Here is a 21923-nt window from a genome sequence, read left to right on the forward strand (position 1 = left end):
CAAGAGACATCAGAAATTTCAATACTTTTCAAAATTTCAAGAATTTCAAGAGACTGCAAAACATCCTAACTTTCATCAAACAACTTTAATGCTGCCAATTAGTAAACAAATGTTATATTGACGATGTTACAGCAGCTCAATCCATTGCAGAGACCATCCAATCATCAGGGAAACAGGCATTCTACAGCGTATTTATCTACCCAGGTGTACATTCAGCTCTTCACCGCTATTAAGACCATGAGGGACCTTTGTATGTAGGTCAATAATATAGGGGGATTCCAGTCGCCGCAGTCTTTGAACTCTGTCACCCCCCCTGATATTGGCGGACACGTGATCCAGGCCAAAGTATTGCAGTAACTCCCTATTGCTATGGTGGTTCAAGGCAAAATGTCTAGCTACCGGGTAGTTGATATCATTATTTTTGATAGCACGCTGGTGTTCTAAAATACGCATTTTGACACTGTTGATAGTGCTGCCTATATATCTTAGCCCGCACGGGCATATCAGGCAGTACACTACGTGGGTGGTAGAGCAGGTGATGAATTTGTCTATGTGTCTCGGTTTACCAACCCCTGGAATGTGATATTTTAGTACATTTTTGCTGTTTTTGCAGGCCATACATTTCCCACATGGGAAAAAACCATGCAGTGCTTTAAGTGTGCCTGTAGGTGGAGTCAATGGTGATAGGTGGCTCTGAACCAGTTTGTCCCGAAGTGATCTAGATTTGCGAAATGTAATCAATGGGACTGCAGGAATATCCATGCCTATCACTGTGTCAGTTCGGAGAATATGCCAACTTCTTTTGAGTATTCTCCTTAAGATATTGGCATCGTCCGAAAAGGTTATTAGACGGAATTTGCCATCTTGACAATCAGATTGTCAAGATGGCAAACAGGTTGCTTCCTGTTCAATGCTTTACGGGGTTCGTCGAATTTCTTCGCGAAGGTCAAAATCCTCCCCTGTAGGTAGTCCCGTTCGTCACGTGCAAATTTTTCTAGTTTTTCTAGTTTCCGTTGTCTTATCACGAGTTCATATTTCTGTAATCGTTTCCTCATTTCTTCCCTTAGGGCTTCTTGTGTACTCGTATAAGCATCATTTGAAAGATCCTTCTCAAGGGTGGCTATCTCTGCCAGAGCTTTGTCTCTGTCGCTCCAAGCAAATTTCACCAGGATAGCCAACATCCCTTTGCATGACGCTGCCGTGTAATCTGCCCATTCCTCCAGAAGTTGTGGGTCCGGGTTTTCATAAGCAGGTACGGTATATATCCGTAGACCCCTTGGTACCCTATCAACATCCATATAGTTCTGGAGTGAAGTGGCCTCCCACCACTTTCTGATCTCTCTCTCGCAGAGCCTTTCCAATTTGTTGTACTGCGTGCGTAGAGTAATCCGAGTGCTAGACTCATTGGGTGTTTGGTCAGATCCAGCATTGGATTTGTGGGTGTTTTTTTTTTAAATGTCGCGTGCTGCTTCACGGCGATCTGCTTCATCGTACATGCTCCTTACATCTGCTCTGGAAAAGCAATCGCTTTTCCTCCGATATAACCCCTCCAAACACCTTATCCCGAATAAATGCTGTATTTAAGATCAGAGGAGACTTGAAAATATATATATATATATATATATATATATATATATATAAATTAAAGATCACAGCTTACCGAGTTCGTTGATGTAAAAGCGATCCTTGGACAATGCGTGAGCCTCGATCTCTGTTACAGTTCCGATGATGATCTATGTAGCGTAACGGGATGGTGCCCTGGTTAAAATGAACGCTCCCAAGTTCGCACCAACAAGCCAGGTCACTCGCAGGCGGGTGCTATTGCGTGGCGGTGCCCCGCGTAAATATTCAGCTTCCCAACTCGCTTGCTTTTCAACAGAGTCAAGCACTCATTGGAGGGGTTAGATATCGGTTCTTTTTATTTTAGTAGATGAATCGAACAGCAAGACTGACGCGTTTCAGAATTTCCTTCATCAGTGTCTCGTCGCGGAAGCCGCGCGCAAACGTTAAATACATTTGCGTCATGTTCGATGCGACAACATTATCTAAACAAATGATGGCAATACACCCTTCCTATTTCATTTTGAATGGAGTGGCCATCTTTGAATGGTGTGCTCATAGCACACACATAGGTAAAGATAAATCATTATCCTTCAAAACCTTGCCGAGTACAATCATATGCAGTAAATAATCAATTCAGTATATATATGCAATAGTACAGACATCGTATCCATCATCTAATTTCAGATATGGGGGTGTCGCATCAGCAATAAGAATGATCTGTTACTTGTCACGATGGACTAATAATGACAATTCACGTATATATATAACCGTCAATCGGTAAAAAGTGTTGCTGAACAACACACAACCCACATAACATATATATATATATATATATATATGCTTGAGGGTACTTCGTATTTCTTTTGGCTAAAATCACCATCTACTCTCCTTTCACGATCCTGGCAGAATGTGCATTCAGACCATCTCAATCAAGTACTGGAGAGTACACCTCTAGTTCTTACGAATTATGTTGAGGCAGCAGCCAAATAATATAGTAAATGGCTGGAAACTGCATCAAACCAAGTAGCACCTGTCAAAATGGTTAAAATAAAACAACAAAGTCCCTCCACCCCATGGTTCTCATTGGAACTTAGGAAATGGAAGCAAAACTTTAGAAAACAGGAAAGAAGGTGGAGGACGGCCTACAAAGAGGAAGAGAAGGCAAAATATAAACAAATATATAGCCATTTATAAAGATCTTATTTTGAAAGCCAAGGCATTATACTTCACAAAGAAGATTGAGGAAGCTAAAGACTCAGCTAAATAACTTTTCGGGCAATCACAGAACTAACAACTGCAACAAAAAATGTCTGACTACTAATCAATCTCTTTGTGATTCGCTGGCAAAGTTCTTCTTAGAAAAAGAAACAATAAAAAAAAAATCTAATTCTAGACCAGCGCCCACTATATCACCTGCCAATATGGGCAATCAGCCATTCGATGCAACCAACATTATAACAGAATTTATTGATCCATCAATTGAGGACATTAGAAATCTACTGGAAACCCCTACCTCAGGTTCTCCATATGATCCCTCCCGGCCTAACATAACTAAACTAGCAGCAGATGTTTTTACTGCATCTAAACTAACGCCTGTCTACCAAGCCATGTGTGAAGTGGGCACCTTTCTAAATATTTGGGAGAAGGCAGCCTTGTTTCCCCTTCTTAAAAAAGCCGCACTTGACCAAAATGACCCAACCAATTATCGTCCAATTTCCAGTCTTCCATTACCAACAAAAATAGCTGAAAATGTGTTGAATGACCAGCTGGAAATCTTTAATTAGGCTAACTAACTCCTAGACATTACCCAATTTGGTTTCCCGAAAGGCCACATCACGGAAACAGCTTTGCTCAAGGCAACCAAAGAGATCAGGGAGGTTTTAGACCAAGTAAAAGGGGCAGTACTTATCTTGCTTGATCGCTCGGCGGCCTTTGACACTGTTAATCATGAATTACTACTAAGTCAGTTAGCAACTTGTGGGGTTACAAGCTTGGCTTGGGACTTGTTAAAATCCTATTTAACTTATCGGGAGTAAGTAGTAAAGCTGGAGAATTTTGCTTCTCATCCTTTTTCCCTTCCATGTGGAGACCCGCAGGGATCTTCATTAATTCCTACCCTTTTTAATATTTATGTTTCCCCATTAGCAGACTTGATAAGAAGCTTTGGATTTTCCCTTACATCCTATGCTGACAACATTCAAATTGTTGTCTCCATAGGAAAAAATGTCACGACTGCATGCTGGCCGTCCACGATTGGATGGATAGTAACTGTCTTAAATTTAACGCAGAATAAACAGAAGACCTACTTTTTGGACCACAATCGTCAGTTGGGGTCTATCAGCCTGGCTAGCTATCATGGGCCCAATTCCCCCTCCGGTGGAAAAGGTTCGCAACTTGGGAGTGATCATTGATAATAAACCCAATTTCACAGATCATGTTAATACGCTCACTTCATCCACGTTTAACACCCTTAGAATAATTTAAAAGATTGTTCCTTTTATACCTGCTAATTTGCAAAAGATATTAGTCACCTCCCTAATTCTATCTAAAATAGACTATTGTAACAGTCTGCATTTGACTGCTCACAAGTACAATATTAACAAACTTCAGGTCTTGTAAAACGCTGCAGCTAGACTTTTGCTTAACATTCCTAAATTTTGCTCAGTGTCTCAAGACTTTAAAAAAATGAATTGGCTTCCTATTAAACAAAGAATCACCATAAAGGTGTTATGTCTAGCTTATAAGGCATTTCATGATTTCGATCCTGACTCTCTGAACATGAGCTTCGAATGGTATGTCCCTGTCAGAAATCCTCGCTCAGTAAATGCTAAATTATTAGCACTTCCAAGATTCAAACAAGTGCGATGGGGTGGAAAGAACATTGAGCTAGAAGCATCCAAAGCTTGTAACATTCTGCCTCTCTGCAACACAAACAGCGCCCGGTCTCCTGGTTTTCAGGAAAGTTGTAAAGACGTGGTTGTTCAGGTATTGGTAACTTTTGCGTTCCTATGACACACTGAGCCGGAAGTGAATAGCGCTTAGACGCCTCTTGGCAGTAATGCGCTTTACAAATCCCACTAACATAACGACAGAGAGTAGGGGTATCCCAAACGTCTCCTCATACGCGCCATAAAGAGGGCCTGGTTTTGTTTAGACAAACCTTTCTCCGAATAACAAAACTGCTTCACCATGTTAGGTGACATTTTCAACCCCTCGAGTAACAAAATGACAAAGGTCACTTTATCCAACTGGCAGACATGAATATATTTGGATAACAATCTAGAGCAGCCTCTTATTTCTTTTAAAACAGGCAAGATTATCAGAGACTATTAGGTTCGAGCTAAGAATGAACCAGCTGTCCCTATCACACAGAAGAACGTGCAGCATTATGTATTAACACGCTTAACACCAAACCTTTCACACATGCAAGTACACACTTCTCAAACACTTGCAATGCTAATTACAATTCCTTTCACGTGGTCTACGCCATCTGGTGCTCATGGGGCAAACTCTACATAGGCAGGACGACCCGATGTATTCACTGCAGAATCTTATAGCATGAGAGCAGGAGATTCTGCTCTGGAGCCATCACTGCCCCCGCTCCTCCCCCCCCCCCCTCCACCCCTGGTGCAGCATTTTTAACAAGCAAAACATAGGGATCAAGACAACATATGGCAGGTCACCAAACAGAAGCAAATCAGCGGCTCTGCGCATGCTCGAGTGCCTCGGGGTTGATCGCCTTGACTCGTAACATGTTGGACTCAACAGATTAGATGCAACTATGCAAACTTTGTCAACTCACACTACTTTTCAAAATTTGTTTCGTTTGTCAGTTTGTTCAATTTCGCATTCATCTCTCTTCCCATTTTGTTCGAGTCACCTTGAGATAAAGCATCAAGAGGCGCAGAGCAAGCACTCAGCCAAAGACCTTACACTCACCTTCATTCGGAAAAAGGTGATGCTGGTCAACAAGTCCACTGTCGACTTGAGATCCTGTAAACGATCAGGGCTGCTGGCAGGGAAATTGTTCTGTAAATAAAACACATATGGTTAATAGAGGAATTATAGGCCCCTCCCATAGAAGAAACTCATTCAGTGGCATGTTGCAATATGAGATACTGGGCTTTCTCCGATTATCCTCCTTTTCCTTGTGTAAGTACAGCACTGTCATCTGGCTACGATAGCATTATAAGTACAATCTCTATCTAGGTTCAATTACTATTTGAAGGCCTATCTCTCATCAGCCCCTCCATTACACTATCCCAAGGTAACGGTACCTCCAAGTCACTGGAGGATGTTATGCTGATACGTTGCTCTCAGGGTGCTTGTACCCCGAGGTGACTGAGGGGTCCCCAAGTACGAGATGGTCCTTTGGTGACTGCGCCTCTAGTCTCTGCAGGGTTCTGTGGATCCATGGTTGACTATACCACCCGGTCATTGGAGGGGTCAACACTTATGAGGCAATCCCTAGATGACTATCCCCCAGGTCAGGGGCGGAATGAGCTTCTTTGGTGCTCCCTCGCTGACAACACCTCAAGTCAATGGAGACCTCTGTGCATCAGTGGGGGTCCCTGGGTGACTGTAGCCCCAGTCAGCACCAAGGTTAAGCCTTAAGTGGAGGGTAGCCGTATCTCAAGTCACTGGAGGGCTGTATGCTCCTATAGTGATCCCTTGGAGAATACACCTCCAGTACTGAAGGGCTCTGTGCATCTCCTGCGGTCCTTTGATGGCCTTCCTCAGCTCATCGGAGGGTTTTACTTTTCTGAGACCGGTCCTGGATGACTGTACCCTTTGGTCACAGAAGGGATGGGATCATTTGTTCCTCCCTAGGTTGACTTCACCTTGAGTCAAACGAGAAGTGTATGCTTCTGTAATGATCCTCCAGTGAACTCTGTGCCTGTGGTGGGCAATGAGTGACTGCACCTTCAGTGAGTAATGAGGTCTAATCTAATCTTACGTGAGTCTAAGTTTATGCAAACACTGGCTGGGTGACTGTACCCCCAGACACTGAAGGTGTATGCCCTCTCTTGGTGGTATGTGTGTGTCTGAACTCTCCGATCACTGGATATGTTTTCTCATGATGTGGCTTCCCTGTGTCTTCATTGCATGTGTCAGTGCTCACTTGATAGCCTATGGGTGTCTGGAGACATCGGTTCTTCTAAGTGCCTGTGCTAGAGGCTGTTTTCGTGGAGCAGTCTAAGAAGTGTACGCGCCTGGTGCTCTTGGGAAATTTAAACATGTTACTAGAGGAACACTTCCATATGTGCTATAAGTCTTCCTTGAAGAACCCCGACCAAGGTTACAAATGTATTCATTTTATTAGCACTTCCCTCGTCTGGAGGCCTGGGTCGCTTTAACTATTAACGAGATGAAGTGTCAATTATCGCACACATGTCTAGAGACAGAAAAGACAGAGAAACAGCTTTTCGGTAGAGTGAAGAGAGACAGAGTGGACCAAGAAAAATATGGAGTCTCCAAGAGAAAGACTGATATATAGTGCCGGCGAAGACGGGCAGGAGAGAGAAATTAGATATATAGGGGCAACAGAAAGACAAATAGGGTATGAAGAATTAACAGAAACAGAGACATGTGGAGGGAGGGAGGGAGGGAGGGAGAGAGAGAGAGAGAGAGAGAGAGACAGAGACCTCACTCGTGGGCTGGCCTAAGATTAAGTACGAGGAGGGAAAAGGCTAGGTTAAGAGGGGCTCACCAATGATAGGCCGAGAAAACACCTCTCATCCTGGCCCCAGGACAACACATTTCTAGTGAAAGTTAATAGTGTGATAAGTTACAAGGTGGCCGGAAGGTCAACACGAGTCAGATAAAAGCAGGCTGCCAGTGACATTTGTACAACAGGAAAGGGTCAGCGGTGTCACAGCAAACAACTAGACCCATCATGGCTACCTCTAAAGGTGTCTGTGGACAAACGAGAGAAAGAACTAAACTCCACTCATGCAAGTGAGCACAAAAGGTTGTAACAAAGCAACAACAAAGTTTAGAAGGCCATCACCAACGCAACATAGCGTACATCAGGATACTACTTTCTATCTCTACCTTAACATTTTCTTTTCTACGTACGCCCACTATTCAGTGTATAAATCGAGACAATTCAGGACACACAGAGCCTCATTTGTGGCAACAACCTGAAGAACCTCTGTCCGTGTGGCTTCTCAATTTGTTATTAAAAAAATAAAATGTAAAAAAACGCATTTATTTCTACCTGAATTGAAGAGTATGACATTATTCGCCTTCCACGGACGAATGGGATCAAGAGCCAAGCCATCAGAAAGTTAGCCTGATACGTGAGCAGCCTTCAAGAGTTATGGGTACTTTGATTTTTTTCTAAAAAATGTTAACAGTCCAAACCTCTTGGATGAACATGACAGACACAGGCTCCTTTTCCTACAAAGTAGAAGCAGGGCAAGTCCCCTTTCACAAACACAGTCGTTTTTTACTCTGAAAAGCTAGTCTCTACTAATAATGAAAGCAGAAATGGTCTAGAAGGCAGGATGATGCCACCTCATGCAAACTAGAAATGGCAAGGGTCTCTCAGCTGTAAGAAAAAGCATGGCGGGATGAGGAAAGATGGAGGGTCTACACTTAGGAGGCAGTAAGTCTTGTGTTGCAACCTCATATGTGCAGGGTGCAAGCTGGGCTACAGTTTTGAGCCATGATCCGATTGGGGCCCGCCTGCCAGCTTCTTAAACACTGCTAAAAAAAAAATGATTGGGGGTGAGGTGGGGTGCTTTGGGCTCAAACCTCAGCTCAAACTTTTGGCCTCATTCCTCCTATCATGTGTAGCTGAAATGAACAAGTTACTAACCTTCAGTAGCGTGCTTTCTAGTGGATACTCTAACGACAAATTCCTCACCTTTAGAATATCCCCAGGTACCAGACTGGATCTGGAAGATTTTTCAGCATAGCCCCCGTTGGGTCCCTGTGAGGTTGTGCCGCTCTACGTCAACCAAACACGCACAGTGATCTTCCCGTCAACTCCGCTCTGCCCCGGAAGTGAAGACTGGAGCCGCAAATAGGTGCCATCTTTTATTATTAATAATTATTCATGCCAGTGTGCAGATGTCTAATTTTTGACATTTTTTAGATGGAAGAGACTATGCCAGAGAAGGGGGAGGTAGAAGGACAGGGAGGAATCTATGGTAGATAGAGTATCCACCAGAAAAAGCATGCCCTAAGGTAAGTAACTTGATCTCTATAGGAGAGTAGGGTCTGCTTTCTATGTTCACCCCCACTTTTTGCTTTTGCTTTACTGGTTTTCGACTTAGATGTGGCTGTGGGCCTGCTAATCAGACCCACAGCCCTGCTCTTCTCTCTCTAAATTAATACTATGTACTTTAGGTGCATAACCCATTTGGATAGGATCACCTTATTGGCCCCTGTTCAGTGTACCCTAGGTACCCAGGGCATAGGTGTACCCTAGGCCTACCAGGGGCTGCAGCATGTATTATGCCACCCCTGGCCTGGCCTTCCATTTTGACACAACTGGCTGATCACTCAGCTGGGGCAAGGTCGTGTAATCACCCCTTGCTTAGGTGTAGTATTCCTATACCTAACTTACATATAGACACATGTGTACCTATCAGTCACTCCTATGGCAGGCCTTGACAATCCTGGAGGCAGAGTGCTTGGTAACATGTGAGATGGTGCTCTAGCATGAGCTGAGCCTGTCTGCAGCTTTCGGAACCTTGTCCTTATAGCTGTTCTATGATATAGCCTACCATATACTCTTAAAGTGCCTTATAACCTTAGACGGTTATGGTAACTATGGTTTGGCTTTATCGAAACATGTCGTGTAAGGTGTCTAACACTGTGGAATAATACCCCCATGCCATTTTTGGACATGAGAATATTATTCCCCCCTTCTAGAGGGAAAGACATGTTAAAATCATACTTCAACTGTTAGCCTCTGACCAAAGCCTCAGCATCACAAAATGGATGCTGCTGCCACGACACAAGTCTGACCTCCTGCAGCTGGGAGTGATCCCAGCCAGGGAGGCCTGGACAATAGGTTTCCTGCTTGGGGAGGTGCTAGCACCTCCCCAGACAGCCTTTAGTGTATTGGGGCAGGGTGGGCTGAAAGGAATGAGACATGCCTGGGGCACACAAGGTGTTCCTTGCATAGTCCAGTTCAAACCAGCGCTGGGGCACTCCAGCCCCAGCTCTGGCGCGAAACTGGACAAAGGGAAGTGGGTGTAACCACCCCCTCCCAGGTCCCACCCATAAGGCGTGACCTAGCAGGTATCCCAGCCCCCCAGATTAGTATAAGAGTGGGAGTTGGGCCTCAAGGCTTTAGATTATCCTGAACCTGCAAAACTGAACAGAAACTCTGGACCTTCGACATTCGACGAAAGAAGAAGACGGAAGAATCTCCCTTGTAGCCAAGGAGTGGCTACCCTGTGCAAACAGGCACCATCAAGAGACTACCCTTTGCTTTGCGACCGTTCTACGAGGAACCGACTGCAGAGCCCGACCAGAGCCTTGACTTCCAGACTTCTCCGACCCTCATCCACATCTGCAGCAGAGCTGAGATCCGTGGAGGCGACGTGGGACAGGCTACCTGGAAAAAGTGGCTAGTAACTTACAGCGCAGCTTCTGAGGTACCCTCGAAGTTGTGCACCGGGGATTGAGAAGCCCCAACCCCAAGCACCATCTGCACCGAAGATCAGCCCCCCACACTCCACGAGTCCTGCGTGGGGCCCTTCAGCATTTTCCTGCTTGCCGCGTCTGTCCGGTTGCTTGCCCGCTGGCTAGTGGCCTCCGTGACGACGCACCCTGAAATCTTCTGCGCTGGTTTGGCTCCTCCAGACTGGCTCCCGCTTCTCTGCAAAGAAGAAGCACCCCAGACCTTCCTGGTCTGCACCAGAAGCAAGTCCTTCGTTCTTCGTGGGTTCCGCTTGCCAAGGCTTGGTGAGTCCTAGTCCAACTTCGACGCCGCCGACAGCAAGAGCCTTCGTGGGACAGCTCGCCTCCTGGTCCTGGTCGTCCTCGACGCTTCCTGGTCCTCCTGGCTGCAGAGACAAGCTTCACCTTCACCTGCAATCTTCACGACATCGCCTGGTTCCTTCCTGGTTCCACGTGGTCACTGGCTAGTGACCTTGACTCTGTCCCTTCTGCTTGCAGGTTTCTTCTCTTCTTGATCCCAGCCTTGGGATCCACCGGACACTCTTCACTGACTGCCTGTCAGCATCTTTCTTCAGGCATCCACAGGAGTCGACGACGAAAACGACGCATCTTCACCCCTATGCACCCGTAGCCTGTGGGCTAGGTAACTTGGGTACTCCGGTGCTCATCAGGATAGTGACTATCCTAGTGTCTAGTTTTCAAGTCTCAACTTCCTAGCTACTCCGGAAGTGTCCTAAATCTACCGTTTTCTAAACTGTACTATTGCTATTGACTTTTACGCATTACGCGTGAGTGTTTCCACTCTGCACACGAATCCCGTGGGCCTCCCACTTCCTAACTAACGCTAGTGTAGTGTAGCCCCAGCGATTCCCTAGGCCTAGGCCTATTCTATTTCCGTGACAGTGGTTCTTATACCACTTACTTAGTATATGGTTTGCGTGGCCCCTAGGGCCTAACTGTATTACTTACCTGTGTGACTTAATGTATGCATAAATAAGACTGTGTTGTACTTACCTCTAATCTCATAAAGAGTGCTGAGGGTTTGCTTAGAATAAATACACTTTATTTTATATATATATCTGTTGTGGTGTCCTTTCATTTGGTATTCAAGGGATTATATATGGTATCACAGCTGGCTTCACATGCCATTCAGAGTTTAGCCTAAGACTGCTCTTGTCCATGCTACCACTAGGATAGCTGGTCTATAAGGTTGACTTTACAACCAATCACCATAAGGGTATTTGGACTGATATAAGGTGTACACTATAACTAGTGACATCATACATCAGGCCAACTTCTCACATTGGTGAGCAGCGGTTGGGATCTGAGCTTGCTGTTGTAATACCATTGTAATCTTGAGATACTAAATTGAAAGATCACACAGATATTGTCTAGGTACATATAACATAGATTATTATACTTAAGTCCTACTGGACTTTGTAGTTGTAGGTGGAAGGGAGTAACACACCCTGACTACAACTACTAGAGAGGTTTAGTAGATACAACTAGTGTAGGTAGGTGCACACACCACACCCTCACTAGATCATGTCTCTGAGAGGAGATCAAGTAGATGCTCTCTCAGGAGGATCAGGTCTGCAAAAGATCCCCTCTAGATATGATACCTTAACATTCCAGGAGATGAGACACTTGTGTACCTCCAGAGGAATAAAACAGGGTGCAAACCCTACCCTCCTTCAGTTAAGACAACTCCTAGAGGAGTATGATGCTCATAGGGCATCTCAGGCAGGTGCCCTAGGCACAGAGGAGGGTCTACCCACCACAGAGGAGTCAGATGGGGCTTCAGATGGAGAGGTAGACAGCCAGGGCCAAGTAGGAAGACTTAGCCAGGCTAACCTAAGTTTACATGGGAGTTTGCATGGGGTCCCCCCATACAGACCCACAAGTAGGCTTACAGAGAGAAACAGGAGGGACAGATCCCCTTCAAGGGAATCCATCCACTCCCATGTCTCTAGCATCTCTAATGCTTCCTCTCACAGGGGAATGACTTCACCTGAGAGAAAGGAGCATGCAGCCAGAATGAGGGAGGCTAATCTGAGGATTCAGAGGGAAGAACTTGCCCTTGCCAAAGAGAAGCTTGCTCTGGCTAGAGAACAAAAGTTAAGTGGGTTAGAGCCCACTGGTGGCAGCAACATTCCTAGAGATAGAGACAGGCACTATGACAATAGAAACCTGAGCAAGATTGTCCCTCCCTACAAGTGTGGGGATGACATCCACAAATGGATAACTGCTTTGGAGAGAGCTTGCAAAGTACAGCAGGTACCCCAAAGTCAGTGGGCAGCTATCTTGTGGCTCTCCTTCTCTGAGAAAGGAAGAGACAAGCTCCTCACAGTTAGTGATGAGGATGCAGATAATTACACTGTCCTGAAGAGTGCTCTGATTGATGGGTTTGGCCTAACCACTGAACAATACAGGTTGTTGTTCAGGGATACCCAGAAGACACAGACTCAGGACTGGACTGACTTTGTAGATTGTGCCACTAAGGCTCTGGAAGGCTGGCTAATGGGAAGTAAGGTTAAGGACTATACAGGATTGTATAATTTGATCATGAGAGAGCAAATACTTAACAACTGTCAAAACCAGCTATTGCATCAACACCTGATTGATTCTGATCTGACTTCTCCCCAAGAATTGGGAAAGAAGGCAGACAGATGGGTCAGGACTAGAGTTAAGCAGAAAAACCAGAACCAGGGCGGTGATCAGAAAAAGGCAGAACAGAAGGGTAATGAGCAGAAACAAAAAGACCAGAAGTCTTCACCAGGCCCCCAAAACGCTCAGGGGGAGGGTGGTTCCATAAAGGATAAAAAGAAAGATGGCCAAAAGAAACCATGGTGCAACTATTGTAAGTCCAACTCACATTGGTTTAGTGAGTGCACCAAAAAGGATAAGCCCCCAGCCACCATTGCCCCTAAGGCAACTGTACCCCCTAGTTCAGCTGTAAGTGGTGGTTCCCAGCAAAAGGGTGTAGTAGGGTTAACCCTGGGAACTGAGGAGGATTCTGGCCTAGTCAGAGTACCTACTAAGGCTGTTCTGATCTGTGATGGGGACTGTAGGCCCCAGTAACCTGGGCAAGTACAGACAGACACCTTTTATCAACCAAAGAATGGCTCAAGCCTACAGGGACACTGGAGCTAGTGTCACAATGGTGACACCTGCTTTTGTGGACCCTGGACAGATCATACTAGGTGAGAATTACCTAGTGACCAACGCTAGCAATGCCACTACCTCCCATAGTGTGGCTATTGTTAACTTCTCCTGGGGAGGGGTAACTGGCCTCAAGAAAGTTGTTGTTAGTTCAGACCTTCCTGTAGAGTGTTTACTGGGCAATGATCTTGAAACTTCAGTTTGGTCTGAAGTGGAGTATAGGACCCATGCAGAAATGCTGGGGATAGATGCACATGTCCTTGCTGTGACCAGGTCACAGGCCAAAAAGTGCAACACTGAGCAAGTGCTGGATCCTGAAACTATGGACCAGTCACAACCCAAGAGAAAGAGCAGTAGGGTTAAGGCTGTGCCTTCCCCCCTGCCTCAGGTGGTGGATCAGCCCTCACAGGAGGATGATTCTGAGAGCCCTGAAGGAACTGTCCTAGAAGAACTTGAACCTGATCAGGTTGAGTTTCTTGGGACAGGGGGACCTTCAAGGGCAGATCTGAGGCAGGCTCAATTAGACTGCCCCTCTCTTGAACCCCTCAGACAGCTGGCTGCTGCTGAGGCTGCAGGGAATGCTCAAGGTACCCATAGAGTGTATTGGGATGAAGGGCTACTGTATTCAGAGGCTAGAGACCCCAAGCCTGGTGCATCCAGGAGGTTGGTCATACCACTGAAGTTCAGAGGCTTCCTTCTAACCTTGGCCCATGATATTCCCCTTGCAGGACATTTAGGCCAGAACAAGACTTGGGACAGGCTTGTCCCTCACTTTCACTGGCCCCATTGGTCAGAAGATACTAAGGAGTTTTGTCGCTCCTGTGTCACCTGCCAAGCCAGTGGCAAATCAGGTGGCACCACAAAGGCCCCCCTCATACCACTACCTGTGGTGGGGGTCCCCTTTGAAAGAGTGGGCATAGATATTGTAGGACCAATGGACCCACAAACAGCATCTGGGCACAGATTCATACTGGTGATAGTGGACCATGCCACCAGGTACCCAGAAGCAATTCCCCTGAGGACCACAACAGCTCCTGTTGTGGCAAGGGCCCTGCTTGGAGTATTCTCCAGAGTGGGCTTTCCAAAGGAGGTCATTTCTGACAGAGGTACCAACTTTATGTCAGGATACTTGACTGCAATGTGGAAGGAGTGTGGTGTTAACTATAAGTTCACCACACCCTATCACCCACAGTGCAATGGGCTTGTTGAGAGATTCAACAAGACCCTAAAGGGGATGATAAAAGGATTACCAGACAAGCTTAGGCGAAGATGGGACATCCTCTTACCCTGCCTTCTGTTTGCTTACAGAGAGGTCCCACAAAAGGGGGTTGGCTACAGCCCTTTTGAGCTTTTGTTTGGGCATCCTGTAAGAGGACCCCTGTGTTTGGTGAAGGAAGGATGGGAGAGACCTCTCAGACAACCCAAACTAGACATAGTGGATTATGTACTTGGTCTCCGCTCCAGGATGGCAGAGTATATGAAGAAGGCTTCTAAAAACCTTGAGGCAAGCCAAGAACTCCAAAAAGCTTGGCATGACCAAAAGGCTGTACTGACTGTTTACCAGCCAGGACAGAAAGTGTGGGAGTTGGAGCCAGTGGCCCCAGCAGCACTTCAAGACAAATGGTCTGGACCCCACACTATTGTTGAGAAAAAGGGAGAAGTCACCTACTTGGTGGACCTTGGGACTCCCAGAAGCCCCCACAGGGTGCTTCATGTCAACAGATTGAAGGCATATGTTGACAGGGCAGACATGGGGCTACTCATGGCTACAGATGAGGGGCAGGAGGAAGAGAGTGACCCTCTCCCAGACCTGTTGACTCAGAACCCTGATGATGGCTCAGTTGATGGTGTGGTCTTTTCTGACAGCCTCACTGTCCATCAGCAACAGGACTGCAGACAGGTTCTGCAATCCTACAGACATATGTTCTCTCTGACCCCAAGTCAGACAAACTGGTGCACCCATGAGGTGGACACTGGTGACAGTCTGCCTGTGAAGAGTAAAATCTACAGGCAACCTGACCATGTCAGGGACTGCATAAAAGTTGAGGTACAAAAGATGTTGGAGCTGGGAGTCATTGAACCTTCAGAGAGCCCTTGGGCTAGTCCTGTAGTCCTTGTGCCAAAACCTCACACCCAAGATGGTAAGAGAGAGATGAGGTTTTGCGTGGATTACAGAGGTCTCAATGCTGTCACTAGGACAGATGCCCACCCAATACCTAGGGCAGATGAGCTCATTGACAGACTGGCAGCTGCTAAGTTTTTGAGCACATTTGACCTAACAGCAGGCTACTGGCAAATCAGACTAGCTGAGAGTGCAAAGGCCAAAACTGCTTTCTCGACCCCAGGAGGACATTATCAATTTGTGGTAATGCCCTTTGGTTTGAAGAATGCACCTGCCACTTTCCAAAGGTTGGTGAATCAAGTCCTTACTGGGTTGGATGATTATTGTGCAGCTTATCTTGATGATATTGCTGTCTTTAGCTCCACCTGGGAGGATCACCTGGTCCACCTGAGGAATGTTTTAGAGGCCCTGCAAAAGGCAGGCCTCACTATCAAGGCCACTAAGTGCCAGATAGGGCAGAGCAAGGTTGTGTACCTGGGCCACCTAGTTGGTGGGGGTCAGGTTCAACCACTGGAGAGCAAGATCCAGACCATAAAGGACTGGGCTCCTCCAACTACCCAGACTCAGGTCAGAGCTTTCTTGGGCCTGACTGGGTACTACAGAAAGTTTGTTAAGAACTATGGGTCCATAGTGACACCACTTAATGACTTGACCTCCAAGAAGATGCCAAAGAAAGTTCAGTGGACAGTAAGCTGTCAAAAAGCATTTGATGACCTGAAGCAGGCCATGTGCAGTGCACCTATTCTGAAAAGTCCAGACTACTCCAAAGAGTTCATTGTCCAGACAGATGCTTCTGAGTTAGGTGTGGGAGCTGTTCTTTCACAACTGAATGTAGATGGTCAAGACCAGCCCATTGCTTTTATAAGTAGAAGGCTGACCCCTAGAGAGAAACGTTGGTCAGCTATTGAGAGGGAGGCCTTTGCTGTGGTTTGGGCCCTGAAGAAGCTGAGGCCATACTTGTTTGGCACTCACTTCAAGATTCAGACAGACCATAAGCCCCTCTTGTGGCTAAATCAGATGAAGGGTGAAAATCCCAAACTTCTTAGGTGGTCCATTTCCCTACAGGGGATGGACTTCACAGTGGAACATAGACCTGGGACTGACCATGCCAATGCAGATGGACTCTCCAGATATTTCCACTTAGAACATGAAGACTCAACTGGTCAAGGTTAGTTTAATGTCCCTAAGTTTGGGGGGGGGGGGTTGTGTAGGAGAGTAGGGTCTGCTTTCTATGTTCACCCCCACTTTTTGCTTTTGCTTTACTGGTTTTCGACTTAGATGTGGCTGTGGGCCTGCTAATCAGACCCACAGCCCTGCTGTTCTCTCTCTAAATTAATACTATGTACTTTAGGTGCATAACCCATTTGGATAGGATCACCTTATTGGCCCCTGTTCAGTGTACCCTAGGTACCCAGGGCATAGGTGTACCCTAGGCCTACCAGGGGCTGCAGCATGTATTATGCCACCCCTGGCCTGGCCTTCCATTTTGACACAACTGGCTGATCACTCAGCTGGGGCAAGGTCGTGTAATCACCCCTTGCTTAGGTGTAGTATTCCTATACCTAACTTACATATAGACACATGTGTACCTATCAGTCACTCCTATGGCAGGCCTTGACAATCCTGGAGGCAGAGTGCTTGGTAACATGTGAGATGGTGCTCTAGCATGAGCTGAGCCTGTCTGCAGCTTTCGGAACCTTGTCCTTATAGCTGTTCTATGATATAGCCTACCATATACTCTTAAAGTGCCTTATAACCTTAGACGGTTATGGTAACTATGGTTTGGCTTTATCGAAACATGTCGTGTAAGGTGTCTAACACTGTGGAATAATACCCCCATGCCATTTCTGGACATGAGAATATTATTCCCCCCTTCTAGAGGGAAAGACATGTTAAAATAATACTTCAACTGTTAGCCTCTGACCAAAGCCTCAGCATCACAAAATGGATGCTGCTGCCACGACACAAGTCTGACCTCCTGCAGCTGGGAGTGATCCCAGCCAGGGAGGCCTGGACAATAGGTTTCCTGCTTGGGGAGGTGCTAGCACCTCCCCAGACAGCCTTTAGTGTATTGGGGCAGGGTGGGCTGAAAGGAATGAGACATGCCTGGGGCACACAAGGTGTTCCTTGCATAGTCCAGTTCAAACCAGCGCTGGGGCACTCCAGCCCCAGCTCTGGCGCGAAACTGGACAAAGGGAAGTGGGTGTAACCACCCCCTCCCAGGTCCCACCCATAAGGCGTGACCTAGCAGGTATCCCAGCCCCCCAGATTAGTATAAGAGTGGGAGTTGGGCCTCAAGGCTTTAGATTATCCTGAACCTGCAAAACTGAACAGAAACTCTGGACCTTCGACATTCGACGAAAGAAGAAGACTGAAGAATCTCCCTTGTAGCCAAGGAGTGGCTACCCTGTGCAAACAGGCACCATCAAGAGACTACCCTTTGCTTTGCGACCGTTCTACGAGGAACCGACTGCAGAGCCCGACCAGAGCCTTGACTTCCAGACTTCTCCGACCCTCATCCACATCTGCAGCAGAGCTGAGATCCGTGGAGGCGACGAGCGACGTGGGACCGGCTACCTGGAAAAAGTGGCTAGTAACTTACAGCGCAGCTTCTGAGGTACCCTCGAAGTTGTGCACCGGGGATTGAGAAGCCCCAACCCCAAGCACCATCTGCACCGAAGATCAGCCCCCCACACTCCACGAGTCCTGCGTGGGGCCCTTCAGCATTTTCCTGCTTGCCGCGTCTGTCCGGTTGCTTGCCCGCTGGCTAGTGGCCTCCGTGACGACGCACCCTGAAATCTTCTGCGCTGGTTTGGCTCCTACAGACTGGCTCCCGCTTCTCTGCAAAGAAGAAGCACCCCAGACCTTCCTGGTCTGCACCAGAAGCAAGTCCTTCGTTCTTCGTGGGTTCCGCTTGCCAAGGCTTGGTGAGTCCTAGTCCAACTTCGACGCCGCCGACAGCAAGAGCCTTCGTGGGACAGCTCGCCTCCTGGTCGTCCTCGACGCTTCCTGGTCCTCCTGGCTGCAGAGACAAGCTTCACCTTCACCTGCAATCTTCACGACATCGCCTGGTTCCTTCCTGGTTCCACGTGGTCACTGGCTAGTGACCTTGACTCTGTCCCTTCTGCTTGCAGGTTTCTTCTCTTCTTGATCCCAGCCTTGGGATCCACCGGACACTCTTCACTGACTGCCTGTCAGCATCTTTCTTCAGGCATCCATAGGAGTCGACGACGAAAACGACGCATCTTCACCCCTATGCACCCGCAGCCTGTGGGCTAGGTAACTTGGGTACTCCGGTGCTCATCAGGATAGTGACTATCCTAGTGTCTAGTTTTCAAGTCTCAACTTCCTAGCTACTCCGGCAGTGTCCTAAATCTACCGTTTTCTAAACTGTACTATTGCTATTGACTTTTACGCATTACGCGTGAGTGTTTCCACTCTGCACACGAATCCCGTGGGCCTCCCACTTCCTAACTAACGCTAGTGTAGTGTAGCCCCAGCGATTCCCTAGGCCTAGGCCTATTCTATTTCCGTGACAGTGGTTCTTATACCACTTACTTAGTATATGGTTTGCGTGGCCCCTAGGGCCTAACTGTATTACTTACCTGTGTGACTTAATGTATGCATAAATAAGACTGTGTTGTACTTACCTCTAATCTCATAAAGAGTGCTGAGGGTTTGCTTAGAATAAATACACTTTATTTTATATATATATCTGTTGTGGTGTCCTTTCATTTGGTATTCAAGGGATTATATATGGTATCACAGCTGGCTTCACATGCCATTCAGAGTTTAGCCTAAGACTGCTCTTGTCCATGCTACCACTAGGATAGCTGGTCTATAAGGTTGACTTTACAACCAATCACCATAAGGGTATTTGGACTGATATAAGGTGTACACTATAACTAGTGACATCATACATCAGGCCAACTTCTCACAATCTCCTAAAGATTTCTCAACGTCAGAATGTACCCGAGAGCAGTACCTTCCAGGATGTGCATCAGGGTAATGAATCAGACTAAAAGGTCATGCAGAACCAAACACCCACAGTGATCTTCCCGTCAGTCTTGGTTGTCAAGACAGTAGTGTTTTAGGAACATGCTCACTGATGCCCATGTTGCAGCCTGACAAATATCCAAGACAGGCACTCCGTGTGCTAACACAGTGTTAGCAAGTTTGGCCCTGCTGAAATGGGATGTCAACCCTTCTGAAGGCTGCTTCTTCGTTATTGCATGGCAAGTCGAAATGCAAAGGACTATCCATCTGGACAAAGTCAGTTTCTGCACTGCTTTACCTTTCATTGCCCCGGAGAACCCCATAAAAATTTGATCATCCCCCCCAACGGTCTTTGGTACAATCGATGTAAAGGCTGAGCGCTCTTGAGGTACAAATGATGGGGTCCCTCCTCCTCTTTTGTAGGGTGAGGAGGGACAAAGAACATCAGAAGAGTGATGGATTGCCTGACGTGAAAGGAATGCAAAACTATCAGTAGAAAGGCTGCTCTAGCCATCAGCATCAATTTGTCTGGGAAGAAAGTGGAGTAGGGCAGCTGAACATTCCATGGAAGAAGCGCAGAGCCATGTAAAACATTGACCACTGGTGCACAAAACTAGGGCCCTGAAAGGGAGTCATATACTCTAGAAGTCAGTTCGCAGAACGGGGAGGATAGGTTGGGTGGTAAGGAATCTCCAACCAATATATGTCTTTAACAGATATATCGTTACCGAAGGCAAGTAGCTTATTCATCTGAAAGAGACTATTAGTTATAGATTCCTTACCTTAGAAAAGATACCCCAGCAATACCAACCCCGGAGGTGGGTCTGCATACTAAGTTCACACCAGAAAGTCCTGGAGAACTGAACGGCCAAAGAAGCTGTCTCTCCGGACCTGGCTATCCAGGCAATGATGCTTAGTGAACGTGTGCAGAGATGCCCATGTGGCTGCCTGGCAGATGTCACCGAGGCGGACTCCACATCCCAAAGCAGTAGCGGCTGCCGTCGGCTGGGTGGAATGGGCACACAACAGATTTTAATGCAAAGTACGACTCATCGAGAGATGGTTCAGTTTTGCACGGCCCAACCTTTCTTGGTGCCTGCATAGCCAACAAAGAGTTGATCATGCACCCGGAATTGATGTGTGCGATCCAGATAAAATGATAGTGCACGTTTTGGATCCAGCCGGAGGAGTCTCTCCTCCTTAGAAGGATGCAGGGGCGGGAAGTTGGTGGGCAAAGTGATGGTCTGTCCTATGTGAAAAGAGGTAACCACTTCGGGAGGAAAAGAAGGTCTAGTTCAAAGGACAACCTTGTCCATATGAACAGCAAGGAAAGGAGGTATAGAAGAAAGAGCCTGAAACTCACTCACCCTGCGAGCAGAGGTGATGGCAACCAGAAAAGCAGTCTTTAAGGTCAAGAGTCTGAGAGGACAATTATGTAGTGGCTCGAAAGGAGCACACATAAATAAGTTAAAACCAGATTCAAGTCCCACTGGGGCATTACGAAAGGAATAGGAGGAAAGAGGTGAGTAATGCCCTTAAGAAATCTATTTACAATAGGGGACTTAAAAAGAGAAGGCTGATCAAGAAGGCAAAAAAAGGAGGAAATGGCCAAGAGATAGCATTTAAGGGTGCCCAGAGCAGAGCCCTGCTGGGCCAAAGAAAGAATGAGGAGGAGAACCTCTGAAAGAGGGGCAGAAAGGGGATCCACAGCCTTTGCTGTGCACCATGCCACAAATTTGCTCCATCTACAGGTGTATACCGTTTTAGTGGAGGTAGGCCTGGCTGCCAAGATGACAATAAAGACTTAGGGAGGAAGCTCAAAAGCTGTCAACAACGCCGCTCAATCTCCACGCAAGGAGGTGGAGGCTGTATAGGTTCAGGTGGAGGACCCTCCCCTGTGGCTGCGACAGAAGATCATCCCGAAGAGGCAGTCGGATCGGAGGATCGATGGCCATGTTCAAGAGTTCAGGATACCAGTGTTTTCGTTCCCAATCCGGAGCCAGATGAATGGGCCCCGGTAGCGCTTGATCTTCTTAAGCACTCTGGACAGAAGTGGTATAGGCGGAAAGGCGTATTGAAGACCGCAATTCCACTTGCAACGAAATGCATCACTGAGTGAGTGCCGCCTTGGAAATTCCAACGCGCAGAAATGCTGACATCGCGTGTTCTCTTCGGTGGCGAATAGATCTAACCAAGGCTCTCCCCACTGCCAAAAGAGACCTTGCACCACCTCCGAGTGAAGACGCCATTCGTGATCCATCATGCACCGACGGCTGAGTTTGTCCACCCTGGCATTCAGGGAACCTGCCAGGTGTTGACATGCCCTGATGTTCCAGCTCCATACAAAGGCGAAGAGCCTCTTGGCATAGGGTCCACGACCCCACTCTGCCCTGTTTGTTGCAGTACCACATGGCAGTAGTGTTGTCCGTGAACACCTGCA

At 47.0% G+C, this 21923-nt stretch overlaps 1 protein-coding gene across 5 annotated transcripts in view; it reads right to left on the reverse strand.

Moving 5' to 3' along the window:
- The window catches only part of UNC13B (unc-13 homolog B), a 2660654-nt gene that overhangs the window by 729854 nt on the left and 1908877 nt on the right, over positions 1–21923 (reverse strand). For all 5 annotated transcript variants that reach the window (XM_085628130.1, XM_085628129.1, XM_085628128.1 and 2 more), the window contains one exon: positions 5503–5592. In XM_085628130.1, the coding sequence (XP_085484256.1) occupies positions 5503–5592 (90 nt within the window). The remainder of the gene's footprint in view (positions 1–5502; positions 5593–21923) is intronic.

Source organism: Triturus cristatus, chromosome 2_1 (genome assembly GCF_964204655.1).
Source record: "Triturus cristatus chromosome 2_1, aTriCri1.1, whole genome shotgun sequence".
Taxonomy (NCBI): Eukaryota; Metazoa; Chordata; class Amphibia; order Caudata; family Salamandridae; genus Triturus; species Triturus cristatus.